The sequence below is a fragment of the Hippopotamus amphibius genome, chromosome 2 (assembly GCF_030028045.1).
Source record: "Hippopotamus amphibius kiboko isolate mHipAmp2 chromosome 2, mHipAmp2.hap2, whole genome shotgun sequence".
NCBI classification, from domain to species: domain Eukaryota; kingdom Metazoa; phylum Chordata; class Mammalia; order Artiodactyla; family Hippopotamidae; genus Hippopotamus; species Hippopotamus amphibius.
Window position 1 is genome coordinate 34,823,650 of NC_080187.1, and position 12,480 is coordinate 34,836,129.

A 12,480-nucleotide genomic window follows, 5' to 3' on the forward strand; every position below is an offset into this window, starting at 1 on the left:
GAGTTCAAAATGAAAACAAAACCTTTCAAATGCAGATGCAGCTAGGTTGTTAGAAAGCTACGAGTCCCTCGCGAAGCTATGAAGGTTGCTTCCTACCCTGCTGTGCCCTGCTCAGTGTCTTCTTTCTGTGCCCATCCTGCTGGAATGAATCCACTGTTGAAGACCCCGTAGAGCAACTTGGGGGCAGAGAGATAGACCCGCTGGGTGCCTCCAGACCACCTCAGAGAGTTGATCGGAAGCACGGACGCACCTAGGAGACTGGGTGTGCCCCTGAGTTTGCATGTTCAGGAATTTAATGTATCAGCGAGCCCAGATATGCAGAGACTCTGGGCACGATTCACATCAACCATGCTTACCTTTATGGTTGCTCCTCAGAGGTTGTTAGAAAGCTATCAGCCCTTCAGCTGACACCTTGGAGTATTTTCTGCTAGAAAGAGTTGCGTGTACAAGACTCCCTTATTTTTTCGCCCTTAGGTCTCTGAACCAGAAAAAAATAGAAGACCCATCAAAACTCCACTGTCTTTAAGTTTTGGGACAGAGCATGTTCACATTTCCTGCTTGCCCTCATGGTTGGGGACACTCAGCTTTAAGGAAATGCCCCTTTGTTGTTGAAACTGTCAATGTGAGAACAGAATCACTGACCTCTTGATTATCAGAGCTGGGAAGACTCAGAGATCTAGTCTGCCCCCTCATTTTCTGGTGGGGTCGGCCGAGCCCTGGAGAGGGGAAAGGACTGGTCCAGGATCGCACAGCACAAGCGGCAGGGCTGCAGCCTGACTGCGGGTCTCCCCACACCCAATCCACTGCCTTCCGCACTAGCGCAAGGGCTGGTCCACACGGCATTTCCCGAGGAGGATTCCCGGGTCCCCGGTCCCCGTGAAAGCAAGCAGGCAGACTCTCTTCTTCCCTGTCGCCTTTCTCCAATTGTGTTTCCTCCTTGGCTGCACTGGTGACAGTCACATGGCTTTTCTCTTCTCTGAGGTCTCTCTTTTTCCTCCCTACAGTTCTGAGCCAAGAAGAACACTCAAGGTAGGGCAATGAGTGAATGGGAAGGCACTGCCCAGATGCCACCCCCACAGGCCCATGGCTGCTCTGAGGGGCGCTTGTACCTGCCCTCCTTGTCTGAGCTGCAAGCAGGGCACCCTGTGCGACACATCCAAAGCCTTGGAGAGCTCTGGACATGAACTGGAGCTGCTGGGCTGGGAGGCATCTTGGCCAAAATGAAGAGGGTCGGGATGGCCTGTGAGCCGTACACAAGCAACCCACCCCTGATGTTGAAGTGCCGTGGGCAGGGTGTGCTATTCTTAATTTCCTGATAAATCAGGGCCTATCCAAAGTCATACCTGCAATAGTCTCTCATACTCACCTACATACAACCCAGTACATTTTCTTGAGTGAGAGAGAAGGGGATTGAGTTTCAGCTAGTAAATGCCCTGGCATTGCTAGGTATCACTGTGAGCACGTGTCTTCCGTTGCTTCTGCAGTGTGCACCCAAGCACAGTAAAGACTGAGAGCCACGGCTGCAGCTGCGGCTGCTCCTTTCAGGCTCCTGCTCGACCCTCCGCAGCGTGTGGCCAGCTCCTCCTTGCATGCTCCCTCCACTGGGGAAAAGGAAAGGAAACCTCCAGGCTCGGAGATAAGCATCACAGCCTCACTCATGATAGAAGCGAACCAGGGAATTCCCTGGCGGTCCAGTGGCAAGACTTCACACGTCCACTGCAGGGGGCACGGGTTCGATCCCTGGTCCGGGAACTAAGATCCTGCATGATACATGGCATGGCCAGAGGAAAAAAAGAAGCAAACACACCGAAAACAACCAGGGCTTAAATTTAAAAAACAACAGGAGAAGGATTATGTCTAAGTTATGGTAAATTCACCTAATCGAATAGTCATCAGACATTAAAAATTATCATTGGGAAGCTTCTGTAGCAACACAGAAAAGTATTTACAAGGTGACACTAAGTAAATTTTCACCCAGAGTTGTTCAGTATGATCACCCATATGTGACAGAATATGTTTATTTAAAAAATAAGCACTACTTGAATGTTTGCTATGTTTGGGTCCTTTGTATTTAGTGGGCACGTTACCTCACTTAGTCTCCAGCTGCCAAGTGGGGTGGTTGCTACTTGCCCCTTGTACAGATGAGGAAACAGAGGGTCAGAGTGATTCAGTGAGGGCTCCCAGCCTGGAAGTCAGAGCCAGGACTTGAACTCCAGGCTTAATGCTCCCTCCACCATGTCATGCTGGCATCACGATTAGAGAAGGGGGCTATCCGTATTTTTTTTCCCTTCAGACTTTCTTTTCTGTTGCCATTATTAGAAATTTCTAAAGGAAGGAAGTGTTGGCAGCTCATCTGAGAGTGAGGCCCAGGGAGATGCTTCCGGTGCAGCTCATTAAATGCTCTGCTCTCTTCTCCAGGATGACATGGAAGCCTACCGGACCCAGAACCGCTTTCTCAACTCCGAGATCCACCAGGTCACAAAGATCTGGAGAAAGGTGGCTGAGAAGGAGAAGGCCCTCCTGACGAAGGTGAGGAGCGGGGGCCCTGTTCTGGCCATCTCTGTCCCCAGCCACCCTTCCAGTCCTCTCACCACCTCACCACTGTCTCGGTCTCTCTTCCTGACCTGAGCGCTCTCCCTCTGGACCGTGCCCTTCACGAGCTATCTTCCATATATCGGGGATCTGGGCTCTGCTGACTGCTGCCTCTGCTCACAGAGGTGAGCGAAGCGGCAGGCAGGTGCGGTCCCCCTCTCCACATGTTGCAAGCTCCCGCCCCCTTGAAGTAACTGCCAGGGGATTTAGAGGGCCAGCACCCTTCCCTCCCCACCCCCCGCCCCCTGCATATTTCTCTTTTTCCCCTTTTGGGAGCCAGGTATTAACTCTACATTCCAAACAACTGCAGATGTGGGGGAGATTAGAAAGTGACCACACATGCCCAGGGCAAGACTCAGAAAAGACCTAAGAGGAACTTAAGTTTATACCTCAGGCTGATCCTTGGCACAGAGACAGCCTCCAGTAATCAAAACCAAACACCAAAACAGCAAACCCTAGGTAAGAGGGACAATCTGATTTCCAGAGTTACCACTGTCAATTTTAATAACATAATGGCTAGTTATTTTACTAGCAAAAGGAAGTGTGTTCTGGACAAACCAGAGGAATTACAATTTGGGATACTTAAACTGTGGTGCACCACAGGCAAACGCAGGAAACAAGGAAGGGAAACTCGCTTTTTATAAGGAAAAGAGAGGGGTGGGAGGGGCTGTGATAACCCAAGAGTCCATTGGGGGAGACTAGGAGTCCCAAGAATGGAGGCTTCTCATTGGTTGGATTGCTACCGTCCCTGATTGGCTGGGGTGCCTTGGGGTGGAGCGGCGTTTTCCCGCTTTCTACTGGATAGTAAAGTAGAGGTGCCTTCCTGTCAGAGATGTAGGTGTACACCTCTTCCTGTTTGGAGCAGTTAGTGATGCATATGGCAGGGCCTGAGAGGTCCCCATACAGGCCTGGCCGGACTCTTTTTTTCAGCTGAGCTTTCTTTAATTAATTCCCCCCCCCACCTTATTAGGCTCAGATGTTCAGTTTTCAACAAAATGCCACAAAGCATACAAAGAAGCAGGAAGCTGTGGGGGTAGGCAGATGGGGAACGTGCACTGTGTGTCCCACGAGGTGGGAGCGAGGTGGTGTGTTGGAGAAGTGGGAAAAGCCCACGTGGTGGCAGCAGAAGGCACGAGGCCAGTGTCCAGAGCTCCACGTCTGTCCCCTGGGCACGGCTCAGGTATACCACCCACAGGGAGCGTGCTCTGCGCCAAGTGCACTGGAGAGACTTTACAAACGTTGGCTCATCTGAGTCGCACAAGAGTTCTGAGGCAGACTCTGTAGTGTCCCCGTTGCTCGGGTGAAGTTAAAGCACAGAAAGGTGCAGTTAACAACTTGCCGTAGGTCACCCAGCCTGCAGCGGCTGAACGAGGATGGGACTGCGGGCCACGCGAGAGCCTGTGCCGCGCCTGCCCACCGCTCCCCTCTCTTCTCTGAGTCCAGCTCCAGCCCTGGGCCTGGTTCTCTCACCTGGAGCGCCTTCTGCCTCGCTGTACACTCTTGGATTCAGGGCTCATCTCCTTTCCTTTATATGAGTGGCTGGGATGGGGGATGGGAGGTGAGCGCTGGAAGAAGGGCTGGACTGCCTAAAGCTGCTCAAGCCTCAGGCCTCTGGCCCAAGCCCAACCAGGTGGCCTGACCAGCCCCACCCCTCCCTCCCACAGTGTGCCTACCTCCAAGCCAAGAACTGCCAGGTGGAAAGCAAGTACCTGGCGGGGCTGCGGAGGCTGCAGGAGGCCACGGGGGTCGAGGCGGGCGAGTGCTCGGAGCTCCTGAGGCAGCTCATCCAGGAGGCGCTGCAGTGGGACGCCGGCGAGGCCTCGGCTGACAGCATCGTGCTGAGCCCCATCAGGTGAGCCCAGAGCAGGGCGGGGTCTGCACAACCAGGGGGCCGCCAGCCGCCCTGCTGCCGGTTGCTGCTGACCGTGTGTGAGCACTGCACACGCCTCACCTCCCTGTACCTTCAGATGAGTGAGCATGTGGTTGAGACGAGTCCCATTTCACAGCCGAGAGGCACCCCAGGCTCAGATGAGACAGTCCGTTGCCTGAGGCCACACAGCACATTAGTGTAGCTGACTTGGGCCTGCCTCCAGAGTTCTTTTTTTGCCACTTCCCCAGGCTGCCTTCCAGAGGTGTTTGTCAGAGAGGGGAGGAGGGGAGAGAAGCCAGCTGGCTCCTCTGAGCCAAGCCTTTGCTGAGGACGGTGGACCTGGGCAGATAAATATAACAGAAGGGACTGTGGCTGGGGGTCAGAGGTCTCTAGAGGCTGGGTAGTCCAGTGGCCGGAACCCAGGCTTTGGAGCCAGGCTTGGCTTTCTCACTGTGTGACCTTGGACAAGTCACTTCACCTCTCTGAGCCTCTTATTCAGTGTCCAGAAGATGTGGGTTCAGATCCTTGTTTTGCAGGATCACAAGGATTAAATGAGAAGCACGTGCAGAACATATAATTGGGGCACATAAATGTAGACTCGATGAAAGGCCATCTGGAGTGGGTCCCCAGCTCTCCTGTTTCTGCTTGTCGTTGGTGCTGCCTGTTCCGCATCTGCCCTTGGGCTTACTGGCCATGGAAGTGGGGTTCTGTAAAGGCAGTACAGGACTCCTTGGGCCTGTGGCTGCGTGGAGTAATGAGAGGGTCCTTTATATTTGCACAGAATGAATGAGCAAGTATCTTTTCAGCACTTGCCATGTACCAGGCACTGTCTAGCCCCCGAGCAGTTTACATCAGAGGATCTCATTGGGTCTTCATGAGGCAGAGCAGGAGTTCCCGTACCCATCGTACAGAGCAAACTGAGGTTCAGAGCACTGAAGTGACCTGCCCAGAGTTACACGGCCAACCTGCAGTGAAGCCCAGGCAGGCTCCCTGCCCCGGGTCCACATTCTCCCTGCTGCCCCTTGTCTGGGGAAGGCCTTGCAAGGTGTCACTGACCCGGGCTCTTGCTGGCAGCGAGTATGACGAGTACGGCTTCCTGACGGTGCCCAATTACGAGGTGGAAGACCTGAGACTGCTGGCCAAGATCCAGGCGCTGGAAGTGCACTCCCACCACCTGCTGGCCCACGAGGCCATGGAGCGGCCACTGCGGGAGCGCTGGGCTGCCCTGGGCGAGCTGGCCCCCTCGGCGGAGCTCAAGCAGCTGATGCGGGCGGGCGTGCCCCACGATCACCGGCCACGCGTCTGGAAATGGCTGGTCCGCCTCCGCGTTCGGCACCTGCAGGCCCCTGGCCGCTACCAGGAGCTACTGAGCCAGGGCCAGGCCTGCAAGCATCCTGCTGCCCGCCAGATCGAGCTGGACCTGAACCGGACCTTCCCCAACAACAAGCATTTCACCTGTCCCACCTCCAGCTTCCCTGACAAACTCCGCCGGGTGCTGCTGGCTTTCTCCTGGCAGAACCCCACCATCGGCTACTGCCAGGGCCTAAACAGGTAAGCTGCACAGCCCCCGTGAAGGCATGGCCTCTACCCTCCAGGGCACCTCTGTCTCTTTGGAACCTCCCAAGGAGCCAGAGAGGTCAACCCGGGAGGCTTGCTCCCCACTGTACGGATGGGGACAAACAGGTGAAAGGATGTGTTCCAGACAGATTTGGGCCGGAGCCCCAGGCTCCTCGTCCCTTGCCCTGTCGTGTGGTTTGTCCTCAGGGTGGTGCCAGTCTCACAGAGAGCACGTGAGCGCACCCCTGGGGTTGTGTGGCCCACAGCCAGCTCACCCGTTGCACAGCTGCCTGGGTCGGGATCACTGCTTTAAACAAAAGCCACTCAGAGGAGCCCAAGGAAAAGAGAATTTGTAAATGTTACAGAGGAAGCTCCCAAAAGCCAAAGAAAGGAAATAGAGCTAGGGACCAGATAGATGGTTGTTAGAAGCCGAGGCATCTGCTCTCTCCAGCAAGGCGACAGCACAGCACAGCCCCGGGGGCGCCATTCCTGCCTTGTTCTGAGGGGACGCTGTGCCCTGAGATTGTGCAGCCCTCTGTGGGCTGCGTGGTCTCTGGCCTCTCTCATACCACATGGCTGCTTCCTTCTCTCTCAGCAGACCAGCCTCACTGTCTGTCATTCCTTGGGCATTTAGGGCCCATCGTGGCTGTGAGAATAGAGACCTCATCCCCTGAGTCAAGCCTTTCAGCAATCCACTTGTCGGTACCCTCATGTCCCAGGCCTAAATTCCCAAAGGAAGGAATCTGGCCGAGTCTGGATGAATTTCTACTTATGGTTCATCAGCAGAAGACAAGGGATGGTGCGTGGGGTAGGGTGACTTGGTAGGGCTGCCCTCTTCAGTACTATGGGGAACTCTCATGGCTGCTCCCAGTTATCTCGATAGAGGTGGCATAATCTCAGATATTTCTCAAAGCAAGTTTTGGTTCAACTGAATTTAAATACATATATATTCAAGCAACATTTACATAAGCCATCTGCTCTTTTTTTTTTTTTCTTTTCAGAATAGGCAGTGTGTGACATTTACTTAACACAGAATAAATATTCAGAATGTCCCTACTCAAATTTAAATGGTTCCCAAGGGTAGATATTTTTGATACTTTTTTCCCAGCTTAAACTGGGTGAAATTGAGCGTATACATGTACAATTACTGGGAATTCAGAGTTAAGCCCGAACAGTAATGCCTCTCAGTCTAAGCCTCCTTGGAAAACATGTTCAGGTTTCATGCTGCTCTAAACATCCACTACAGGAGATATCTGTAGAAATTCACTCATTCATTCTCATTCATTCAGCAGCTGAGCAGAAGCCTGAACACTTCTCATCTGTTTGAAAATGTTAAAATCCACCAGGATTTTAACCAAGAACTGTCAAATCCTCTGTAAGATTAGATGTGAAGGGAGCTAGAAGCTGTGAGACTAGTATGAATAGTTTGTACGTTTCATGCAAAGGTCAGGTAGGAGATTTAATGAGGGCCTCCTGGTTGCCAGGTACTCACATACCTGACGTCATCTAATCCGCAGGAAAACTCTGCAAGGTGGGCTTTGGTGCCCGCCATTGCCCAGGGGAGACGAGAGGGTCTGAGAAGCTAAGGAACCTGCCCAGGCCTCACCATGCATGGGGGCTGGGCCAGCTGCTCACCCTGGTGTGCGGCCCCCAGGCCTGGTCCTTCCTACCATCTGCCCTCACGCAGAATGGGGACTGTGGCAGACAGTGTGCTGAGGGTACTGGGAAACCTTTTTTCCTGATCAGATACAACTTTTTTTGAGAGCAGGAATGAAGTTAGCCACATATGGGCTTTGGAGTCTAATCTGTGCGGAAGGGAAGGAGCAGGGGGAAGATCCCGAAGCAGGAGGGGGTCTTGAGATAAGCCTTGTAGAAGGAAAGAAGGCTCTCCCTACAGGAAGAGGCAGCACCAAAAGCTGCTACGGGGTATGCAGGAACAGCAGAGACCGAGACCAGAGGCACTTCTTCACTTCTTTCTTTGAATGCTATGCTTATTGGCACTTGGGCAGATATTCATACTATTGCTTTAAATAGAAGATTATTTGGTTACAGAGCCTGTTTAAATGTGAAGAGTGCATTGTATTCTTTCAAAGGCCCTTAAGCCTAGTTGGGCGCCCCTTTCACTTGTCTGAGTGCTGCCATCTGGTGGCAGCTATTAGAACTGCATTGTGGTGTCTCAAGAGGTCAGAACTTGCTTTTGTGCAACAAACCCAGCCTGTTTAGAGAGAGGCAGATACCATAGTAATGATTTAATGCTAATTCAGAGCAAAATTTTAAAATCCATTTCTCCCTAAAATATAAATGAAGTAAAGTAGTTTTTTCTTTCCCGCATCACCCTCCTTTGCAGATCTACAGCTGCAGTCTGGCTGTAGCCCCGAGCAGTTGCTAGGACCCTAGTGAGTGCCAGCAACCTCTCATCACTGACCTTTCTTCCCCCCACCAGTTTTAAGTGTACAACTCTTGATGTACACTTGATGTGGAGTAAATTCACAGAGTTGCATAACTATCACCACAATCCAATTTTAGAACATTTCCATCACCCCTAGAAGACACCTTGTACCAATTTGCAGTCACTCTCCATTCCCACTCCCAGCGCTGGGCAACCACACATCTACTTTCTGTCTCTATGAGTGTGCTTGTTATAGACATTTCATGTACCAATCATATATGTGGTCATTTGCATCAAGCTTATTCCACTTAGCATGTTCTTCAGGTCCATCCATGTCGTAGCGTGTGTTATGTTCTTTTTTTTTACGGAGCAGCATTGCATTGCATGGATGTGCCATGCTTTGATTATCCACTAACCAGTTGACGGGCATTTGGATTGTTTCTGCCTTTTGGCCGTTATGAATAATGCCATGAACATTCCTGGGCAAGTCTTTGTGTGGATGTATATTTTCCTTTCTTTTGGGAGCATCCTTTTTAACAGAGATTCAATTTCCATTGTCTGAATGCACTGTGAAGTATGTAAATCTTCTTCTTCTCTCTCTCTCTTTTTTTTTTTTTTTTTTTGGTTATAAGAATGCTGCCACAGATATTCTTGTGTTTGTGCTATTACTTCTAAATAAAATTTTCACTAGCCCTAACAAATTTCCAAACACCAACAAGTAAGGCCCATAGAGAGGAAGGGAGACCTGCCAAGGCGTCTGGAAAGGGGTGGTGGCACACGGCAAGGGTGGGAAGCAGAGGCTGGCTGCGGATAAGGCAGCTTCTCAGATCTGTCCTTCGGGAGTTAAGCCTGAAGACAGAGGCACAGGCCAAGGAAACTCCTTGTGACTGTAGATGAGAACCCATGGCCTGGGCATCCTCAAGGGGACCAGTTTTGGGGAGGCTTAGAGCAATATAATTTGGAAACGAGGCTCATGGAAGTAAAATCAAGGTCCTTTGGCCTCCTCCACCAGGAGGACGGATCCTGAGTACCCCACCTGGCATATGGAGAACATTCCTGGGTTCAGAGATCGTGTCATACCCTTGCCCCAAGTGGCATTATTGGGATTCTCAAAAACAGTGGTGTCCATTCCCAAAGGCCCCAGGCCTTGCTTAAGGCCTTCCATGGGTGGTATCTTAGCAGGACTGAACCTCCTTCCTGACACAAAAGCTTTATCCTACCGGTTCAGGATTGTGTGCAAAAATTAAAAATAGTATAAATCATTTAACATTACCAACAGGCTCACACATCACATCACTGACATTTTAATGTGAGCAGAAATCTAAGCTAATTCTGATATCTAGCTCCTGGACTGAGCACATCCTGAGGCTCCAGTGGCATGAGGTAGGATAGAGAGAACAGGCTGGACCTTGAGTCCTCTACCACCAACTGACTGCATGACCTTGAGCAAGTCACTTTTGCTCTCTGGGCCTTGATTTTCCTGTCTCTGCAATGACCAGGGATGACCAGTAGAAAGTAGCTGCCTGGAGCATTATGTGTGCGTTTTTGAGGCAGCCTCCAGACTCAGTGGGAAAGAGTACCATGATCAATTAGTTATGTCTGCCCTGGGTATAGACAGTGTGGTGGCCAGTGTATCTCATTTGCTCTCTCTGAGCTAAATAATCTCCATAGGCCTTCCTACTTGCCCATCTCTGAGAAAGTGTAAACCTCAGAAGAGGTTGGAGGTCATGAATCCAATCTAGTAAGAGCCCAGGGAAGCATGACTATCTAGACAATTATTTAAGTCCATCTAGACTGTGAGGCTGCCCAGTGCGAAAAGCAGCCTCTCCCTAAGGCTGTTCAGCACGTGCCCTGTGTACAGCCTCACTGGGCAGCCCTGTGTTAGTCACATGGGGCTCTGTTAACGTGAGATTTCCGAGAGGCTTTGCTAAGATAGCACGTATCATAAGCCTCTAGAAGGGGGCTAGCGTATGCAGCACTCCCCAGCACCTTTGAATACGAGACCGTGTGTTCACCTAGCATCTTGAGAGACCAGTACATTTTGGAAATGTATTCTTGGATTCACTCTGGACAAGACCTGCCAGGGAAGACAGGGGAAGGAGAGAAAACAGTGCTTCTTCTAGGCAGACAGCCTTGCTCAGCCCTGTGGGGTTTTCTTCTTTCTTATCCATGACCTCATTCGAGCCTGATGATAACTCTGGGCGAGAGGAGGAGCAAAGGAGAAAAAGAACTCTGAGTACTGGGCACCTAGTGTGTGCCAGACAGTGAGCTAAATGCTGTGTGCCTGTCTCCTCAGTGCCTCACAGCCCTGGCAGGGGGACATTGTTAACCCCACTTGACAGGCGGTAGAAGTGAGGCTCAGAGAGATGAACACACTTGCCAAGGTCTCAAAGCCCATGAATATTAAGAAGAGAATACCTAACGTGTATAAAGCACTCTCACTGTGTGTTAGGCACTGTGCTGGGCAGTTAACACGTATTTACTCTGTTCATCCAAATAACGGTCCTGTGATGACTAGGAGGCTGAGGCTCAGAGAGGTTAAGTAACTTGCTCACAGTCACCCAGCAAAGAAGCAACGGGACCACGATTCACACCCAGGCAACAGGACTCCAGAGGCCCTGCTTGGGTAGTCCTCTTCAAACGCATGTTCATCTCACCCCAGTCTGCAGGGACACCAGCCTGGTTAGGGAGTGGGATTGGGCAGGACATCCCCCAGGGAGTCACCTCTGCCACGGGCTGCCTGGTTGTGACTTCTGTGGGTCACTCCAGGCCTCCTTCCCTCCCATTCCAGACTGGCGGCCATCGCTCTTCTGGTCCTGGATGAAGAGGAGAGTGCCTTCTGGTGTCTGGTGGCCATTGTGGAGACCATCATGCCAGCTGATTACTACAGTAAGACCCTCTTGGCATCCCAGGTGAGCAGGCAGGGAGGGGACTTGGGGGCCATGCAGGTCGGTGCCCCTGAATTGTTCCTACAAGCCAGTGAATCTCGGAAAAGTCAGGAATCTCTCAGGCCTCCATTTCTCCCTCTGTACAGTGGGCCAATAACCCTTCTCTGGGACTGCTCCGATGTTGCAGTGAGCTGATGGCCTTAAGAATTGTTGGGGCCCTGCCCACATGATAGACTGTTGTTATTCCAGTGGGGATGTTACGTCATTAGAAACAGTAGATAGCCTAGGGAGGGGAGGAGGAGAAAATCTAGTGTCGCTAGATTATGACTGGTGTTTGCCAGTCAGGAATTTCAAAACAGAGGTCAGGTAGGGTGGACGTTGGGTCTGGGAGGATGGGAAGTGACAGTGATGGGTCGCACACGCGCATCATCGCCTGCTGAGAAGCACAGCTGCCTCTGTCATCAATGACCCCTTCCACTGCCCTCTGAGCACAGGCCAGCCCTGGAGTCAGGCGGAGCTAGGTTCAGAAGCCAGCCGTGAGGCGCTGGCAAGTGACATCACCTCTCTGAACCTCAGGCTTGCCTGGTTTTGAGTGGGAGTAACACTGTTTCCTGGGCTTGTTGGGAGGTGTAAATGTGAAGCCATTTCAAACCTCCTCGCCCCTTGTCCCGTTCTTGCTGCATTAGTGCGTCTGCTTCATGGAGAGACGCTTCCCAGAGGGAACCTTCTCAAGCCCCTCCAGAACCTACCAAGCCATTACCTGCCCACCCATCCTGTTCTCCTTCCTACTGCAAGTACCCATCACTGTTTCCTCCTTCTGGGATGCCCACTTGGGTGGAGAGATGAGACAAGAGATCAGGGATGGAGAGCAAGACTTAGAGTCATCAGGAAATAGGTGATGAATCAGGTAAGGATTGTGTTTTGCTGTGTGTCAGTCAGGGAGGCCTAACCTGATCGTGGCTTAAGTGGGGGATTATTTTTCTCAGATAATGAGGAAGCTGAAGGCTCCTCCCAGCCCTCTGCTCTGCCAGGTGATTTTCATCCTCCTGCTCCTCACCTCGTGGTCACAAGGTGGCTGCACCATCTCTGGCACTGTGGCCACGGTCCAGGCTGAAAGGAGCAGAGGGTGAAAGATAGACACTGACTCCGTTACGAACAGCTTTCCCCCACCCAGCAACTTCTGC

At 51.8% G+C, this 12,480-nt stretch overlaps 1 protein-coding gene across 8 annotated transcripts in view; it reads left to right on the top strand.

The window, feature by feature from the left end:
- CORO2A (coronin 2A) overlaps nucleotides 1-12,480 on the top strand; it is a 105,352-nt gene that overhangs the window by 27,580 nt on the left and 65,292 nt on the right. For 7 of the 8 annotated variants that reach the window (XR_009051560.1, XR_009051561.1, XM_057724611.1 and 4 more), the window contains 4 exons: nucleotides 2,419-2,529; nucleotides 4,257-4,444; nucleotides 5,537-6,013; nucleotides 11,200-11,320. Coding sequence is in view for 6 of the 8 variants with exons in the window: in XM_057724611.1 (XP_057580594.1) it covers nucleotides 2,419-2,529; nucleotides 4,257-4,444; nucleotides 5,537-6,013; nucleotides 11,200-11,320 (897 nt within the window). In the remaining 2 variants the exon portion in view is untranslated. Of the gene's footprint in view, nucleotides 1-2,418; nucleotides 2,530-4,256; nucleotides 4,445-5,536; nucleotides 6,014-11,199; nucleotides 11,321-12,087; nucleotides 12,204-12,480 lie in introns of those variants that run through there. The other variant, XM_057724613.1, reaches the window with a different exon arrangement.